General features: G+C 36.4%; 1 protein-coding gene across 3 annotated transcripts in view; it reads left to right on the plus strand.

The window, feature by feature from the left end:
* Positions 1 to 20,334, plus strand: part of MEMO1 (mediator of cell motility 1) — a 130,745-nt gene that overhangs the window by 103,160 nt on the left and 7,251 nt on the right. For all 3 annotated transcript variants that reach the window (XM_049870408.1, XM_049870411.1, XM_049870410.1), the window contains one exon: positions 5,614 to 5,690. In XM_049870408.1, the coding sequence (XP_049726365.1) occupies positions 5,614 to 5,690 (77 nt within the window). The remainder of the gene's footprint in view (positions 1 to 5,613; positions 5,691 to 20,334) is intronic.

Here is a 20,334-nt window from a genome sequence, read left to right on the forward strand (position 1 = left end):
AATTCTAAATCAGTACAGAGGAAGGGCTCAGTTTTCTAAGCATGCAGAGACCTGAAAAGGCTCATCGAGTTAGGTTCTTAACACAACTCCACATTTCTTAATAGCTAAGTTTTAAATAAAAATCACTTAATCGATTATGGCACATTTGACAAATGACTCATATATACAGTGGAAGTTCCTTTGTTTTTGTTGAGTAATATTATAGCAGATTACTGGCAGTGACCACATTTTTTATTTCTAGTCATTTGTTCTCATATTTTGTCTATCTTCAGTAAAAAAGAAAGTGAGAAACCTGGTGATAAAGGCAGTTGGAAGTTCTGTATGTAAATTTAAGGGATTTTTGCCTTATTGACCTTGTTTGTTAGCCAATATCCATGGCAAGAATGACTTTTTTTTTTTTTAATGTATTTTACTTTAAAGATGTTCATCTTTCTGGACCCAATTAGCTTTTATTTAGATTTGAAAAGAGACGTAAACAGGTAAAGGTAGAAAAACTAAAATTCTCTTTTAAGTTTTCCTTTGGGGTGAGATAAACTCAAATGAGAGACAGGAACCTAGATTCTATGTGCTATCTTTTTTCTGTCCCCTCATCTGAGCTCCCCAAAAGGAAATCCTGCATTTCAGTTCCTATCTTTTATTTTATCCATGTTATATAGAGGGAAATGCTTGAGTTAACCCAGTCGGATGATATTTTCCAGGTAACCCTTCTCTCCTCCTGCTACTAGCAAGAAAATAGAATAAGTGAAAGGACATTTGCTGCTAGTTTATTTTTACCATGGTTAAGTAATGTCCCAATATTTTGTGTACTTACCAAGTTCTGCATCCTATAGGATGGCTCCATATAAGTGAATTTCTAATTAGTAGAATTTTCGTTAAGTTTCATTTTTGCTTTTCTCCATATGCCAAGCCCAAGCCCATTGCCGTCGAGTCGATTCTGACTCATAGCGATCCTATAGGGCAGAGAGGAACTGTCCCATAGGGTTTCCAAGGAGCGCCTGGTGGATTTGAACTGGTTAGCAGCCGTAGCTCTTAACCACTATGTCACCAGGCTTTCCTTTCTCCATATATAGTATTAATATTTGTGGTTTTCTGATCTCCCAGAAATGTATATTTCCAAATTTATATTATTGGCAGCTTTCATTAACATAATTTTCAGTTAACTTCTAAGAAGATTCTAAATGAAACTGGATCTAACAGAAGTTGATTCATTAAAAGTTGACTCATACTTTTACTTGATTTTCCATTTATGGTGGTTTTAAGTCCAAATTAATTTCAACAAATTTACTTGATAAATACTTAGGACACATTATACTGTTTTGTTAAAATATGAGTAAAATTTACTATAGTCTCTTCAGCAATTTTGAATTTTGATCCATAAACTTCCATTTATCTAGGTTTACATGATTTCCTGTTTATAAATATGTGACAGTTGTTAAAAATGGCATTTTGCTCTAAATATTTGTGAAATTTATACCTCAGCTATTTAGATTTCTTTTAAAATTTATATTAACAAGTGATTATTTATGCATAGTCTTCCTTTTTCTTAAACTGTTGTGAACAGTGCTATTACTATTTTCTAAATATATATATTGGTTTGAATGCAAGTTAGCTAATTCCTAAAATATATTTTATCCAAGCCTTCATATTTTTCTCAAATATTTGTACATACTGATCTCATATAATCAGGTTTTTGATCTGTTGCAAGTTTAAGAGTAAGACTGCAGAATAAAAGGACTACAGTATTTTGTTTATAAAAATGATTACCTAATTTCATACTACTTAGATATTTTCTTTATGAAATACCTTTTCTCTTTGGTAGTGATTTCGGTTGTGAATGTCCCCAGTTCTTAGTTTGGCTCTAGTATGGTCTAACATCCTATCTGAAAATTAGTTGTGAGGTTAACTCAAATATTTGAAGGTGCTTTCACATATAAACATAAAATCCTACAGAAATATGTAACAGTGTAATTTTTACTAGACATTTGTCTGAAAATCTGTCTTATCGGTCTTTCGAGGACTTTATAAATCAACTTTCAAGCTTATTGTTTATTTCTGCAATCCAGTAGATAGCTTAGTGTTGAAGTATTTTAATATTTTTAAAAACTTTTTGGAGGTACTTAAAAAGTAGTGTTGGTTCTTGTACCATTCATTGTTGTTTGTCCTCATTAGTTGATTGTTGTGTGTTAAACAGACATCCCTGGAGCTTATTCTCCAAACTCTGTGAATCCACTCATTAATCACCAGTCACCTTTGGAGATGGGAAAATTACTTACCTGTATTTCTTTTTCTCAGAAAGCGTGCTCTGGAATGGATTCACAAATGAGCTACCCTCCTTTCTTCAAAGAGTAAGGTTTCTACTTTACAGGATTTTTTTTCTTGGGTTATTTTTCCTCTTATCTTTTGAATTTGAAAAGAACTGAGGGAAGGCACCTGAAGAAACTACTGATACTCACTAGGGGAGTCCAAAGCTTGTACTGTCCCGAGGGGCAGTGTCAGTGGCTCTTAAAGCTAGAAAACTCATACTTGGAGTTGAAACAGGGGCTCAGAGAATCCATTTTCCCAGTGTACCTTCTGAAAGGATAAGTTTCAGGTAAGTAATTTTCTCTTACTATGTGATATGCTTTATTCATACTTATAAAAATATATAAGTCCAGTTCTCCAGGTACTAAGGCAACTGTTTGTTCATAGTTTAGATTCATAAGTTTTACTGAATATTAGAAATATAAAAACTTATAAAGCAAATTATATCTGCCTATGAGATACATGAAATAATTTATTTTAAATTGATAATAAATATTTAATTGAGATTACATTTATGATCGGTATATTGTGCTAGTTCTGTCATTTCCCTTCTTATTAAATAAAGTAGTGATAGTTATTTTTTTACTAGTAAGAGAAACAAATCTTTTGAACTCCAGTTCCAAGTGGTGTTTAACTGAAGTTGTGTATGTGTACGTGCGTGTGTGTTTGTGACTAGGATGATGACAACTATTTACTTCAAATTAGGTGCTTTCTGGGTGTATATTGAACAACTAATTGCTCAAGGAATTTTTAAATATTTGTACAATTTTTTAAATTATCGTGAGACAGTGAGCTGTTATAAGTAAAATATTCGTTGCTATAGTAGTTATATTTAGTATGCAGTTAGCTTAACAGATACGTTGTTACAGATATTTATACTCAGTTCTGCTGCTAAATGTGAGGTAAATACTGAAGAGTAGCAAAAAGTACATAGCAAAATATTAAACATTTGCTTAAATTGACTTTCTGTGTATTTTGTTATTCTTATTAAATCACAGTTTGATTCAGTATTTTAAAGTATTTTAGCCATTTCATAATCTGAAAACTCAAAAAGTCCGTATGACTTTCCTTCAGAAGTGTTTTTTAGTGAAAGTTGCACTGAAATGGTCCATGTGAACAATATACCATTTTAAAATATAGTTACACTTTTCACTTACTATTGAGGCAGACTTGACCAACCTCAACCATTTGAAACAGCAGCTTTGAACTTGGAAATAAGCTGAAAGGATTTTTGAGTAGCAAATGGCTATCACAAGGTATATGAACTTTTCTCTGCACCTGGGAGTAGCAATTTTCAAATAAGACAGTTGTGTCCTAAGCATAGGGCTTATTCAAAGTAACTAAACTAACATTTGTTTCCAGAAGCAGGGAAAAGAGAATATATTAGTATGAACCCAAAGCAGGTTCAAAAATATACATCTTGATTTCTTCCAAGGATATTACTCTTAGTACAGCACTACAGTGACAGTGAGTTAGAATTTTCTTGTCTAAGGTGATTCATTTAATTGTTCATTTACTTCACAAAAGATTTTGGATAACTTTTATCAAAAGAACTTTGAAATAGAAGTAGAAATTCAGTATCAATGAATTGAGTCAATAAGTTGCTGTGATAGAACTTTAGATTTGGTTTTGAGCCTCCTGGCAGTCATGGCATACAGGGAAAAATAGCATCAATTATATAGTTCTCTTTATTCAGTTGAAAGAAGTATATACCTATGTAATATGTTTGTTAAGGAAGAACAAAGCTATACCTAACTATATTTTGAAAGAAAGGAATCTCTCATGAATTATTTATTTGTGGGGATTGAGTGATTGTCACTGTCATCTCTTACAGTTTTTTTAGTTCAAGGACTGTAATGGATCTCATAGCTATGAAAACATGCAGTAATTTACAATGTTTACAAAAGAAGTTAAATATATTCAGAAAGCAGAGGTAGCCTCAGAACCCTATTGCTTGACTCTAGGATACCACCAACTGTAAGATGCGATGCTGAGTTAATAATGGCGCTTGGAGGGAAAATAAGACCTGCCACATTGAGTTTTAACATTGAGTAATTGTATATTATTAATTGAATATGGAAAGTTGAAATGTGAAAGTCAAGGAAATATGGTATATTTTAGAAAAATGACCATCAAAGAATGATCAGCATCAACAAATGAATAAAGTTCTGTGATACATGGGTTTTTTCAAAAGGACTTGAAGAAGTATTTTATAAGATAATATTTTTTAGTAAGATGAATAAAAAACTTAAGGATCCTAATTATCTAGTCAAAGAAACCCATTTACTTAGATGTGTGAGGATAATGATTTAGATATATGAACATTGCTGTAAACATGAAGCACAAGACACATTCTGTGTGTACATGATCGATGTATTCTAATACCTTTAGAAACGGGTTTTGGTGAAACTTAAAAAGTTAGAAAATATAAAAGTAATGAGTTCTTGGGAAAAAAGCATTGCTAAAAGACAGGATTAGGTCTATCTGAAATACATCTTTGTTCAATAACAATTCATAATCACTTATGAATATGTTTAATTTTTGGTTTCATATGACTGTAGTAAGAAACAGGATTTATTTTATGAGCCTTTTGATTTCTCTGTCTTCTTTTTAAGCTTTCCTCCATTTTACCCTTTCTGTTCTTGGCAGAACAACTAAATATTGGATATTCTGTATTTGTACTCTTATCAAGATTTTATCTCAGGGCAGGACTATTATATTTATCCTTTTGTGCATCCTCTTCATACCACATATGGTGGTTGTACTTATCCTTTTCCAAAAAGAAAGTTTTGCCAAAAAGATTAATTTTTTATATCAGCGTCTTAAAAATCACACAATTCACGCTTATCCTTGACCTACTCATTTTCTCTGTAAGAAAGACCAGATCTTTGCATCTGTACAGCAGAAGTTAAACTTGCGATGATTTGTTGAGATAGTTTCCTTGAGACAAATTTTCTTGAATCATATTCTTTGATTTTACTTTCCATTATAGACTGATATAATAATGTTTAACAATGCTTCTAACTTTTTAAGCTGTTTTGTTTCCTTAATCTCTTGTATTGCTGATAACTTTAAGGTTCTACAACTTGAAATAGTTTTTAACATAAAACATCAAACACTGTGGTGATAGATAATTTTCCTTATTACCTTTCCAAATATGCCTTTATATACAAGGGCTCCTGGGAATGATTCTCTCAGAGGCTTAAGCTATGCTTTGCCTTTCATGAGAACTGAAATTATTTGGTAAGCAGTTGCTTTCTTTTAGCTTCTAATTTTTCCCTATTTTATTTTGTACATGATATTTGTTTCAAGGTCAAAGGTTCCGTTACAGTTACTATGATGAATCCCAGGGGGAGATTTATAGATCCATTGAACATCTAGATAAAATGGTAAGTCTTTCAGGTGTGGGGTTTTAATGCTGTAAAACCTTTTCATTAATTTTAGATTAGTGATTCAAAACTTAGTATGTTGAATTATACACAATGGACTGATAATTCTTTCCCAACTTTTAACTAAATGTGCAAAGTGTAATTTGTAATTATATGATAATTGATTATAAGAATAATCCCTATTCTGCCAGTAGAAATTTTTTTCATCTTAATTTCATTTGATTAAGGTGAACATTTAAGATTACATAGGGAACTTAAAATAGTTTTGGGGGGAGAATCTTAGTTTTAGGGCAATAGAATACTAACGTCTTTATTTACTGTTAAGCAGAAACAACAGTGGCAGATAATGGATACCTTGACTCTAAAGCCTATTTATTCAATAGCTTAAAATATATGTTTTAACTCTTTCTGAACTGTGCTGTTATTTCTTGCAATATATTAACTTAGTGTGTCTTTAGGTTTGATAGCAAGCCAACTACTATTCTTGAGTAGTGCTGAAAATTTTGTGAATTAGACCCTAATAAAAATCTATGTTCTATGAGGGAAAAATATGTGTAGATCTGAAGTCTAACCTAAAAGTTTAAAACATTTGATTGAAAATATTTTTTTAGTTACTACTTTTTACTCCCAGAAATAATGACATTATAGCCTATAATGACAGTTTGCAGAAATTCCAGTATACATTTAATATTGAATCTACCAGGTGCTCCTTGGAAGCCCTATGGGGGCAGTTCTACTCTGCCCTTTAGGGTCATTATGAGCCGGAATCGACTTGACGGCAGTGGGTTTGGTTTGGTTTAAATCTTGAGTGCTGTGCTAACAGGATTTTTAGATATAATTAATTTTAATTTTTAAATTATCAGGCATGTTTATTTTGGAATGACTTGATTTTCTTCATATTTTTTAGAACCTCTTAAAATGAACTTTAGTGAAATTAATAATTTTAAACAATAAATTTGTACCACTGGTATATTTCTTTAAAATCTGTTATAAATCAGATTGTTATGTATCTAATTGTATTTTTGTTTCGATTTTCATTTCTGATTGTTCTTAAACTTAAGACTTTAGCTTTAAATTTCAATGATCTGCAGACTTTGTCAATTAAAAGAGTTTTAAAAACGTCAAGGAAACCAAATTACTTTTGTAAGTGCAAATAATTTGCCTTTCTCTGTCCTCTTTATCCTTTGCTCTTCCTACAGATTCTTGCTTATTTATTTTTTGGCTATTTGGATTTTTATTAAATGGAATTTCGATATGTTGTTTTAGGTGTAGAATTTTTAAATATGATTGTATTCTTACATAGCTTAGGAGTACAGTAGACATTGCTCCTGCTGACGTTTTCATTGAAGTATTATGGTAGTCATAGCAACTGTTTTAATTAAAAAAAATCACAAATCATTGTAGTATCTGCTCATAAACAGAGTATTATTATAGCAGATCTATCACTAACTTGCTTCTGTGACCTTTGATAAATCACTTCAATTCTCCAGTCCTCAGTTTCTCATCTGTAAGGTGAGGGAATTGGACTAGATGATCTAAGTTGTCTTTAAAATCTATTAGCCAATAAGACTGTGATCTGTTAAAATAAACTTTACCAACATATGAAGCTTTATGTGTATGTTATCAAAGAAGATTGTTTAGTATAAAATAAGTAAAACATTTTATTAAGGAATCTGAATGTAAAGGTAGAATATACACTATAGTATATCCTATTAAAAACCAAATGGAATGAATGGAAATTTGGTTACTTATGACATTTTGACATATTTACATTTATCTTGATTGTTACTTTACATGTAATTATTGTCTAATAATTTTTATCTTTAGAATTTTATTTGGATTTTAATTTAGTGGCTTTTGGCGTTATGATGTTGTCATTTCTATAGTTTAATTCTTTTGACTTCTAATTCTGTACTCACACTTTTCTGAGATTTAGCTCTCAGTTGCCACAGAAACTTTTTTGATTCTTCCGTCATTTATTTTCTTCATATAGCAAATGTTTAATGTCTGGTACTGTGTAAGACACAAAAAGAAAAAAATATGTTCCCTGAGTTAATGGAACTTAGAGTTTAGTGATCAAACAGAGTGACAAACAAGCCAAACCTGTATAGAATTGTAAGAGATATTTAGGAGGTAGAATGAGCAAGACATTAGCAATTGATTAGTGTTATGGATTGAATTGGGTCCCCCGAAAATGTATGTTGAATTCCTGGTTTGTGTACTTGTGGGTGCGGTCCTATTTGGAAATAGGGTTTTTCTTTTGCTATGTTAGTGATGTCATACAGGTGTAGGGTGGATGCTAAACCTAATCACTTCTGAGTTGTAAAAGACCAGAATAATCACAGAGACACACAGAAGACAGGGGTCATGTGAGTTTCACCTACAAGCCAAGAAACAAAGGAATGCCCAGGACCACCAACAAGGAAGAAATCTACACAGCTGAGACCCTCATTTGGACTTTAAGCTTCCACAACTGTGAGACATTACATTACTATTCTCTAAAGCCACCCACTTGAGTTATTTGTGTTATAGCAGCACTAAGTAATGGAGACAGAATTTGGTACCAGAGCATTTGGGTGCTTGCTAACAAATACCTAAAATGTGGAAAGAGCTTTAGGATTGGGTAATGGGTAGAGGCTGGAAGACTTTTGGTGTACTTGATAGTAAGAACCTAGATTGCTTTGAAAAAACTTGGTAGAATTATGGACATTAAGGGCGATTCTGATGACAGCTGGAAAAAACTGAGAGCTCTGGGAAATGCTTCTGTAATAATGAACAGAGTGTTACTAGAAATGTGGATGTTAAATGTGCTTCTGGTGAGGCTTTAAAAGGAAATGATGAGCATGTTATTGGACACTGGAGGAAAGGTGATTCTTGTTACAAATTGGCAGACAACTTTTCTGAATTATGTTTGTTTTGTGGGAAGTAGAGCTTGAGATCCCTGGTGATGTAGTGGTTAAGTGCTCAGCTGCTGACCAAAAGGTCGAAGGTTCAAACCCATCAGCCTGCTCTATGGGAGAAAGATGTAGCAGTCTGCTTCTGTAAAGATTTATAGCCTTGAAACCCCTTTGGGGCAGTTCTGGTCTGTCCTATAGGGCCACTAGGAGTTGGAATCGACTCAGTGGCAATGGGTTTCTTTTGTTGTTGTTGTTGTTTTGGTTTAGAGCTTATAAGTGATGAAGTTTGATATTTCTCTGAGATTTCTAAGCAATATTTGGCAATGGTTTCTTTTTGTCACATAGAGTGAAATGTGGGAGGAATGAGATAGATTTAGAGATGAACTGTGCAAAAAGAAACTAGAACTTAAAGATTTAGAAAATCTATTGTGAAAACTAAGAAAGCATGCCCTGGAAAGGACACCAAGGTATGGCTAAATAGCCGTTTACTAAAGAGATTAGGCCTATGACTGGTGTATCTAGTCAACAACCTCAGTAGAAATCTTGTCAGCCTAGAGTGAAAGGGACAGAGACAGGACAAAATGATGGAAAGCTGTCTGCCTCCTGGAATTCTACAGGCAGGAGATGGGCCAGTGGAGCTACTTGGTTGCGAACATCTGTTGTCCTCTAAGAAAATGAAGAAACGATCCCCAGAGCAGTTTGCAGACCAGCTGGACTGTCAGAAGGAGCATGGAGAGCAGGGCTGCCACTTCCTCAGTTTCTAAAGGTGGAGCCACCACCTTCGGGATCTCAAAGGGTAAAGTCACTGCCTGTTAGTTTCAAAGAGTGGGGTTGTCATCACCTCGGTTCCAGAGGGTGTGTGTGGTTGCCATTCATGTGAACTGGGAGAATAGGGCTACTGCCCAAAGTTGAGGGGGAGGGGCTTCCATGCTGGTGGGTCAGGAGAACAGGGCATCCCAGGGCTGAGGGGGTGGTATCACTGTAGCATTAGGCCTGGATAGCAGGGCTGATACCTAGGGCCATGGCTAGAATCCAAAGAGTATGGCCAATGCCCAGAGTCTGGAGGTTGGATTATTGCCCGTAAGTGCCTGGAATATAGAGGATTATTTTCAAGCCTCAGGAGGTAATGAGATTTGCCCTGCCGAGTTTTGGACTTGGTTATTGCCCATGATCTCCTCCTTCCCTCTAGTTTATCCTTTTTGGGCTGAAAGTGACTACCTTGTGCCTGTTCCACCATTGTACTTTGGAAGCAGATAATTTGTATGCTAGATTTCAGCGGTCCAAAGATGTAGAGGAATTTTGCATTAGGATGGAACGTACCCAGAGTATCACCCATTCTAGATTTAGATGATACAAAAGATGAGATTTTGGAACTTGAGCTGATACTGAATGAGTTAAGACTTTTGGGGATGATGTGATATGGTGAATATGTTTTTACATGTGGGAAGGACATGAATTTGGGTGGTGGGGCAAAGAGTGGAATGTTATGGCTTGAACTGCATCCCCTCCAAAATTCTGTGTTCAATTCCTGGCCTCTGTACCTCTGGATGTAATCCTGTTTGGAAATAGGGTTTTTTTTTTAATGTTAATAAAGCCATACCAGTGCAGGGTGGATCTCAAACCTAATCACTTCTGAGTTATGAAAAGACTAGAATAGACACAGAGACACATGGGGGCAGACAAGGAACATCAAGGAACTGAGGAATGCTACCGACAAGTAAGGAATCAACACAGTGAAGACCCTGATTTGGACTTTTAGCCTCCAGAAATGTGAGAAAATAAATTTGTGTTCTTTAAAGCCATCCACTTGTGGTATTTGTGTTATTGCAGCACTAGGTAACTAATACAAATGGCTATAGCAGGTAAGGTTTGAAGAAGTCTGAAATGATGTCTGTGTACCATATTTATGTAGATGTTGTTATTCACCAGTACAGGAAAGGTATTAGGGTCAGATTTAAGGTAAACAATAATGAGTTCAATTTTAGACATGGTGTTTGTAAGTATGTTGGAACAGCACTGTAATACTGTAGCCACTAAGCCATCTGCATTTATTGAGTATTTCAAATGTGGGTAGTCCAAATTGAATATTCTGTAAGTGTAAAATATGCACTGGATTTCAAAATCTTAGTATAAAAAAAGTCCCTAGATGGCACAAACAGTTAAGTACTCGACTACTACCTGAAAGGTCAGTGGTTCAAACCTACCCAGAGGTGCCTCAAAAGACTGGCCTGGCAATCTGCTCCTGAAAGGTCACAGCCTTGAAAACCCTAGGAAGCAGTTCTACTCTGCACACATGAAGTCGCCCTGAGTCAGAATCGACTTGATGGCAACTACCAACAAAATTATAAAAAAAAAAAAGATACTTCAATAATATTTTATCTTTATTATAACATGAATTGATAATATCTTTGATTGTGAGTGGAAACCCTGGTAGCATAGTGATTAAGAGCTATGTCTGCTAACCAAAAGGTCGGCAGTTCGAATCCACCAGGCAGTCCTTGGAAACCGTATGGGGCAGTTCTACTCTGTTCTGTAGGGTCATTATGAGTTGGAATCAACTCAATGGCAATGGGTTTGGTTTTGATTGTAAATCAGCCTATAGGCTGGAGATTACTGCAGTGTTGTGTCCAAAACTGTAAGTTAGGTGTTGGGAAGAGCAAAATGTCTGTTTATAGCCTGAAGGCAGAATACACTCTAGAGAAAACACCCTTTTTGCTTAAGGCCTTCAACTGAATGGATGAGGCCCAACCATATTATGGAGTATAATCTGCTTTACTTAAGCCACCTGATTTAATCACATTTAACTGCTTCTTGTACATGGAAGCAGCAATCAAGAAATCAAATGACATATTGGCCAAATCTGCTGTAAAAGATTAAAATTTTAAAAAGCAGAAGTCATTTTGATGACTAAGGTGAATCAGATCCAAGCCATGGTCTTTTCAGTCAACTCATATGCATGTGAAAGTTGGATAATGAAAAAGGAAAACAGAAAGAATTAATGTTTTCAAACTGTGGTGTTGGTGAAGAATGTACTTTGAAGTGTCAGAGAACGAACAAAGCAGTCTTAGAATAATACAACCAGTATGCTCCTTAGAAGTGAGAATTGTGAGACTTTGACTTGCTTACTTTGGACACTTCGTTAGGAAAGACCAGTCGCTGGAAAAGGACATCATGTTTGGTAAAGTAGAGGGCCAATGAAAATGAGGAAAACCTTCAATTAGATGGATTGATACAATAGATGCAACAATGATCTCAAACATATAAATAATCATGAAGACGGCACAGACTGAACAGTGTTTTGTTCAGTTATACATAAGGTTGCCATGAGTTGGAGTCAGCTTAGTGATAAGTTACAAAAATAACTACTACTACTTTATAACGGAGTCTAGGCTAGGGTTTAACTCAACAACTGGGCACCATAGCCTAATCAAATTGACATGTAAAATTAACGATCACAGTGGGTGAGGGGATTCAACAAAGCTAGTCAAAGAAGATTTTTTTAAAGATGAAAACTGAGATCAGCTTCAAAAGCCCCAGAAATTTTAGTCCCTAAATTTAGGTCTTGAAAGACTTGACTTTCAAAGACATAGCAGCTGTATGATTTCCATTTCTGCTCTGGCTTGCTTCCTTGAATTTCCTTTTTTTTCCATTTAGGAAAGAATGTCTTTACAGAGCAATTAGCCAGAGCAAATAGGCTAGATAAAGAAATAAAGGGCATCAAGATTGGTAAGGAAGAAGTAAAAGTATCTCTATTTGCAGATGACATGATCTTATACACAGAAAACCCTAAAGAATCCTCAAGAAAATTACAGGAACTAATAAAAGAGTTCAGCAGAGTATCACAATACAAGATAAACATAGAAAAATCAGTTGGATTCCTCTACACCAAGAAAAAGAACATCAAAGAGGAACTCACCAAATCAATACCATTTACATTAGCCCTCAAGAAGATAAAATACTTAGGAATAAATCTTACCAGAGATGTAAAAGACCTATACAAAGAGAACTACAAGACACTACTACAAGAAACCAAAAGAGACCTACGTAAGTGGAAACACATACTTTGCTCATGGATAAGAAGACTTAACACCGTAAAAATGTCTACTCCACCAAAAGCCATCTACAGATACAATGCAGTTCTGATCCAAATTTCAATGACATTTTTTAATTAGAAGGAGAAACAAATCACCAACCTCATATGGAAGGAAAAGAGGCCCCAGATAAGTAAAGTATTACTGAAAAAGAAGAACAAAGTGGGAGGCCTCACACTACCTGATTTTAGAACCTATTATATAGCCACAGTAGTCAAAACAGCCTGGTACTGGTACAACAACAGATACATAGACCAATGGAACAGAATTGAGAACCTAGGCATAAATCCATCTACACATGAGCAGCTGATATTTGACAAAGGCCCAAAGTCAGTTAAATGGGGAAAAGACAGTCTCTTTAACAAATGATGCTGGCATAACTGGATATCCATCTGCAAAAAGATGAAACAAGACCCATACCTCACACCATGCACAAAAATGAGCTCAAAATGGACCAAAGACCTAAATATGAAATCTAAAACTATAAAGATTATGGAAGAAAAAATAAGGACAATGCTAGGAACCCTAATACATGGCATAAACAGTATACTAAACATTACTAACAATGCACAAACACCAGAAAAGAAACTAGATGACTGGGAGCTCCTAAAAATCAAACACCTATGCTCATCCAAAGACTTCACCAGAAGAGTAAAAAGATTACCTACAGACTGGGAAAATGTTTTTAGCTATGACATTTCCGATCAGCGTCTTATCTCTGAAATCTACGTGATACTGCAAAAACTCAACAACAAAAAGACAAATAACCCAATTAAAAAATGGGCAAAGGATATGAACAGGCACTTCACTAAAGATGTTCAGGCAGCTAACAGATACATGAGGAAATGCTCAGGATCATTAGCTATTAGAGAAATGTAAATCAAAACTACATTGAGATTCCATCTCACTCCAACAAGGCTGGCATTAATCCAAAAAAACACAAAATAATAAATGTTGGAGAGGTTGTAGAGAGACTGGAACAGTCATACACTGCTGGTGGAAATGTAAAATGGTAGAGCCACTTTGGAAATTGATTTGTCGCTACCTTAAAAAGCTAGAAATAGAGCTACCATATGATGCAGCTATTCCACTCTTTGGAATATATCCTAGAGAAACAAGAGCCTTTACATGAACAGATAAATTCACACCCATGTTCATTGCAGCACTGTTTACAATAGCAAAATGATGGAAGTAACCAGGGTGCCCATCAACGGGTGAACGGATAACTCAATTATGGTATATTCACACAATGGAATACTATGCATCAATAAAGAACAACGATGAATCCATGAAACATTTCCTAACATGGAGGCAACTGAAAGGCATTATGCTGAATGAAATCAGTCAGTTGCAAAAGAACAAATATTGTATGAGACCACTATCGTAAGAACTCAAGAAATAGTTTAAACAGAGAAGAAAATATTCTTTGATGGTTACAAGAGTGGGGAGGAAGGGAGGGGGTAGTCACTAATTAGACAGTAAACAAGAACTATTTTAGGTGAGGGAAAGACAACACGCAATACAGGTGAGGTCAGCACAACTGATCTAAACCAAAAGCAAAGAAGTTTCCTGAATAAACCAAACGCTTCGAAGGCCAGCGTAGCAGGGGCGGGGGTTTGGGGACTATGGTTTCTAGGGACATCTAAGTCAATTGGCATAATAAAATCTATTAAGAAAACATTCTGCATCCCACGTTGGAGAGTGACATCTGGGGTCTTAAATGCTAGCAAGTGGCCATCTAAGATGCATCAGTTGGTCTCAACCCACCCGGTGCAAAGGAGAATGAAGAATACCAAAGACACAATGTAGTTATGAGCCCAAGAGACAGAAAGGGTCACATAAGTCAAAGACTACATCAGCCTGAGGCCGGAGGAACTGGATGGTGCCCGACTGCAACCTATGACAGCTCTGACAGGGAACATAATAGAGAACCCCTGAGGGAGCAGGAGAGCAGTGGGATGCAGACCTCAAATTCCCATGAAAAGACCAGACTTAATGGTCTGACTGACACTAGAAGGACCCAGGAGGTCATGGTCCCCAGACCTTCTGTTAGCCCAAGACAGGAATCATTCCCAAAGCCAACTCTTGGGTCAGGGATTGGACTGGACTATAGGATAGAAGATGATATTGGTGAGGAGTGAACTTCTTGGATCAAGTAGACACGACACTATGGGGGCAGCTCCTGTCTGGAGGGGAGATGAGAAGGCAGAGAGGGTCAGAAGCTGGCCGAATGGACTCGAAAATAGAGGGTGAAGGGAAGGAGTCTGCTGTCTCATTACGGGGAGAGCAACTAGGAATATATAGCAGGGTGTATATAAATTTTTGTATGAGAGACTGATTTGATTTGTAAACTTTCACTTAAAGCACAATAAAAATTTTTTGAAAATGTCTTTGAAGAATTAAGGCTTGTGTATGTGAAATATAAATTATTAGTGGTATGTGTATACCTACTTCTGTGTGGCCTCCAGGAAGCTGGGCCGTGCTCTCCTCTCCCTTCTGTGCATGGCTGCCGCGTCCAGCTGCTTCCGCCATGGTCATGGCATCCAAGTGGATGCATCGGCAGCAGCACCTAGCCCGGGGACATCTGTTCTGGTTTCCGAGCTCCTATGCATCCTGAGGCTCAGCAGCTCAAAATTGCTTTGGGATGGAAAGGGAGTAAAGAAAGAGGCATCAGAGAGAGTGTTTCGAAGAAATGCGTGCCAGTTCAGTGACATCTCAAAGTGAGCCAAACTGGGCATGAAACCTCTGCCTTGGTGGGGCCGGGTGCTGGGTGCATGGCCAAGCTCCCGGTGTCCTTGCATGAAGCCCTGAGCCTTGGTGACTCTCCAGACCCAGAGAGCAGAGCAGGTCCTGGGATCATGAATGCAGGGGTTACAGGAGTAGAAGTAGAGCCCTGTAGGTACCTCCGCAAGGGAATCTCTGACCCAGTAGAAGAGGAAGGTGAAGTGGTTAATCCATGGGCCCCCCAGCCACAAAATTTGGCTTTATGTAGCTTTGTCTCCTCCAAGCCTCCTTCTCCACAGAGGAATAATCCATAACTGGAGTCAGCATAGTGATGAGCACATCAGTAAATCTTAGCTGTTAATATTTCTATGATCGTATTTTCTAAATAAATTTTAGAAAATTTTTTTTCTAAAAAAGAAAAAAAATCCTCCATTTGCACATAACACTGATTTTTGCATAATGACTTGGTCTTTGGAACCTAACCATGTTGATAAGTGAGGAGTGGGTGTATAAATTTTTCCTTCTCATTAAAATTATCTTTATTTTGATTTATTGATCTTACTGAAAATAATTTTAAAAGGTATCACTGTACTGAGAAGTCACAAAGTAAATATAGTCTTCCTCCTGGACGGTGGGTTTTGACATTGTTGAACTAAGTTTTATGAAAAAGTAATGCTATTCCCATCAAAATCAGTAAGAATAACTTCAGCCAGGATCATGCTCTCAAACTCCACACTTACCCAGCTACTTGCTTGATATCTCCGCTTGGATGTCTAATAAAAGATCTGAAACTAAACATACCCAAAACTGAACTCCTGATTTTCTCCGCACAAAAATGTATTCATAGACATTCCCATTTCAGTTGATGGCAGGTTCCTAAGTGGTCTTCTTTAGTCTCAAGTAGCTTAAAGTAGAAAGCAGCGCAATCCTTTTAAGGTGAGTCATGTCACTGTCTACTCCAAACCCTCTGTAATAGTGCCCCATCTCATTCAGAGTGAAAGCCAAAGTGCTTATAATAGGCTATCAGGACCAGCACAGTTTGCTGGCTCATTATCTCTCTTCATTCACTCTGTTGGGGACACACTGGGTTCCTTATTGTTCCTTGAAAATGCCATAGACTTTCCCAATTTAGGGCTTTTGCTCAGTTCACACTTGACTTGTGTCACCTTATCTCAAGTCTCTGCTCAGCTCTCATCTTCCAGTAAGGCCTACTGACCACCTTATTTAATTTCGCATCCTGCATCCCCACCCCCCCAGCATTCGCAGTCCTCCTTACACTGCTCCACTTTTTCTTTGAACAAACTAATTGAGTTATGTACTGCATTTTTGTTAGTCAGGATATTTGTTAAGTGATGTATCCAAAGTGCCTAGAACATAAGTAGGTTCTCAATAAATGTAATTTTGGATGAAAGAATTAATGCATATAATGTCCCTATACACATAATTAAAAAAAAATACCTTAAGTGTAATATGAAGGAGAAAAGGTAACCTAGTGAATCTCAATAAAAAAAAAAAAAACCAGTGCCGTCGAATCTCAATAGCATCTTCTAATTATTTGAACAACCAAAAATTTACCCATAATTTTCCATTATGCCCCTATGGTGAACAGTTCTTTGAGCTTACTGTATTTCATTTTTCTTATTAGTGCTATTTCTATGTAACTTATCTATTTGTTGATTTGTTTGGTGACAACCTCTACTATTAGAATGTTCATGAGAACAAGGGACTTTGTCAATTTTGCATCCCAGGGCCTGTGAGTGGGCTCTATCTCTCTCACTCATGTTGAATGAATGAATATGTGAATGAATTAATGGGTAAATGGGTGAATGAATAGGAGTGGTGAAAGATGAAGCTAGAGAACCTAGAACAGGCTATTTGAATTAAGGAAGTAATAAGATCAGATTTTATTTGAATAGATCATATGGCTGCAGTATAGCAGATGGGTTGGAGGGAGGAGAGAGGAGATATGCAGAGACCAGCTGGGTAAACCAAGTGAAAAATGATGGTAATTTAGACAGTGAATGGGGTAGTGATGGTGGAAGAGAGGGACAGAAGTAGTTGTATTTAGTATATTCAGGAGACAAATTGATGACAGGATTTGGAGATGGATTAAATTTGGAAGGTGAAAGATGTGTCAGAATTAACTCCTAAGTTTCTACCTTATGCTGCTGGATGGGTGGTTGTACTATTCGCTTAGGTAAGAAGCACAAGAAGAGAGGACCAGTTTTTTTCTTGTTACTGTTTGTTTTTGAGGAAGGGAGATCATAAATTCTCTTAAGGGTATGTTAAACTTCTTTCTCCAAGACATAAAAGTGGAGATCTCAATTAAGTAGGTATTTGGATTTTGATCTTGCCAACTATTTTTGAGTGCATCTGCGGTCCTAGCTACTGGTAAAGATACGGCAGCGAAGAAGCAGACATGCCTTCTGCTCTCGTGGAGCTTTTATTCTAATGGGAAGAGATAAGCATTAAATAAAAGTTAATATATAAATTAGTTCCAAATAGTGTTATGTACATTATGCAAAAAATATAAAAGGGTTTTGAGGTATTAAATGATTTGACACTACTTTGAGGGGTTGTAGAAAGACTTCTTAGAGAAAGTCTCTGAGGAGTCATTTAAGGTCTGATCTGAATGATAAGGAGCAAACCAAGGGAGAATCAGAGGGAAGAGCATTCTAGGTAGAAAGAACTGCCCATGCAAAGACTAGGAAAAAGGCGGGTGTGTTAGAAGATGAGAAAAAAAGGCTAGTGTTTCAGGAGTATAATGAAGTAAGAGAAAGAGTGGTGTGATTTGTGGTAAGAGGGGTAGGTAGTGATCACATAATGTAGGGTTTTGTAGTCCAGGGTAAGAAATTTAGATGTTAAGTACAACGGGAAGTGAAATGATACTATTTACATTTTTAAAAAAGGCACTCTGGTTGTGTGAAGAATGGATTCTATTGGGGAGACAGCAGTAGCAACATGGGCCGTTGGCAGTAGTCCAGAGGGGAGATGATAGTGACTTGAACAGGAGTGGTGGGAGTGGAGATATAAAGAAGATGATAAATTTGAGATCTCTTTCATAAACAGTGGTTAAGAGCTGTGGCTGCTAAGCAAAAGGTCAGCAGTGCGAATCCACCAGCTGCTCCTTGGAAACCCTATGGGGCAGTTCTCTCTCCTGTAGGGTCGCTATGAGTCAGATTCGAGTTGATGGCAAAGGCTTTTTTTCATAAACAGAGGCAACAGAATTTATCTAATGGATTGGCTATATTGGTTTGGAGCTCAGAGAAGAAAGAGGTCTGGACTTAGGGATGTATGTTTGGGAGCTCTCAACATGTAGATGGTACTTAAAGCCAGGACAGAGATGAGATTGTCTATTGTAGTAATCTTCAACCCTGTCTTTACAAGTGAATCACCTGTGGAGTTTTTACAAAATAGAATTGGCCCTACCACATTCCTGAAGATTCCCATTCAGTAGTATGGAAAGGGCCCCAACATCCTTACTCCTAAAATAGCTTTGTAGGTGAATTTGTACTGAGAACCACTGGCTTACTGAACTACTGGTCTTGGAACTATAGAAGTAAAACAAAAATTTCACATCTATCTTCCCTCCCCTCATTTTCCATTCAGCTCTTTAAATCATTTCTGTACTTTAATCAGGCAAGCCAAGCAACGCTTAATGTTTGCAAATGTAAGAATTTGTAAGTTGGTGAATCGATGCTTTTAACTCAAGGGAGATGGTTTCTCCAAAACTTTGATTTACTGGGTGCTCTGCAGTTACTGAAGATATCATTCTTTGGAACTCTGGAATTGTTTCACATTTAAATACTTTATTTAATATTCTTTGTTGTTCTGTTATATAGACATTCATATTTAACAATTCTTTTAACCTTTTTTTCTGTGTGTTCACTGTTAGCTATTAAGAGGACTAGCTTTATTTGTCTTTTTTGATGCACGTGATTAGCTAGATAAATGGACATTGGTTTCTCACCTTGAAGCAAAGCAAAAAGAATAACAGTTACCCACTGGCAGGATTCTCATTAACTTTCGAAATAGTTGCTGTCATGGATTGAACTCTGTCTGCCAAAAATATCTGTCAACTTGGCAAGGTCGTGATTCCCTTGTATGATTATATTGTTATCTACCATTTTATCTTCTGATGTGATTTCCCTATGTGTTGTAAATCCTACCACTAGATGAAATGAGATGGATTAGTGGCAGTTATATTGATGAGATCTACAAGATTAGATTGTGTCTTAAGCCAGTCTCTTTGAGATATAAAAGAGAGAAGTGAGCAGAGAGATGGGGGACCTCATACCACCAAGAAAGCAGCGCCAGGAGCAGAGCTTATCCTTTGGACCTGAGGTTACTGCAGTGAGATCCTCCCAGACCAAGGGAAGACTGATGACAAGGACCTTCCTCCAGAGCCAACAGAAAGACAAAGTCTTCCCCTGGAACCGTTGCCCTGCATTTGGACTCCTAGCATACTGGACTGTGAGAGAATAAACTTCTCTTTGTTAAAGCCATCCACTTGTGGTTTTTCTATTATAGCAGCGCTAGATAACTATGACAGTTGCCTTTTCTGCTGTCTCCTGAGTCTTTCAAGATAGAAGTTAATTAAAAGAACAATAAGGTTTATAGGTCAAACATCATCATATTCCCTTGACAGTAGGACCAGTAAGCTTCAAGTTGACTTCTTAATTTATATTTGATTACTTGAGGTGTCCAAAATTACCAGAACATGACTTTAAATTTTTTATTAAATAGCCTAGACTACAGTTTTTGAATAAACATAGAATATTTGCTTCACATTAATGTTCTTAGTTTAATATTTCATATAACATTTGACTTGGAGTTGATTTTTTGGTCTTTATTACAATTCTGTTTATACGTAGAATTTTTAAAGGGCTCACAAATGTTCTGTTATTTTGTTAGCATGCTGTTAATTCAATT

The sequence above is a fragment of the Elephas maximus genome, chromosome 26 (assembly GCF_024166365.1).
Source record: "Elephas maximus indicus isolate mEleMax1 chromosome 26, mEleMax1 primary haplotype, whole genome shotgun sequence".
NCBI lineage: Eukaryota > Metazoa > Chordata > Mammalia > Proboscidea > Elephantidae > Elephas > Elephas maximus.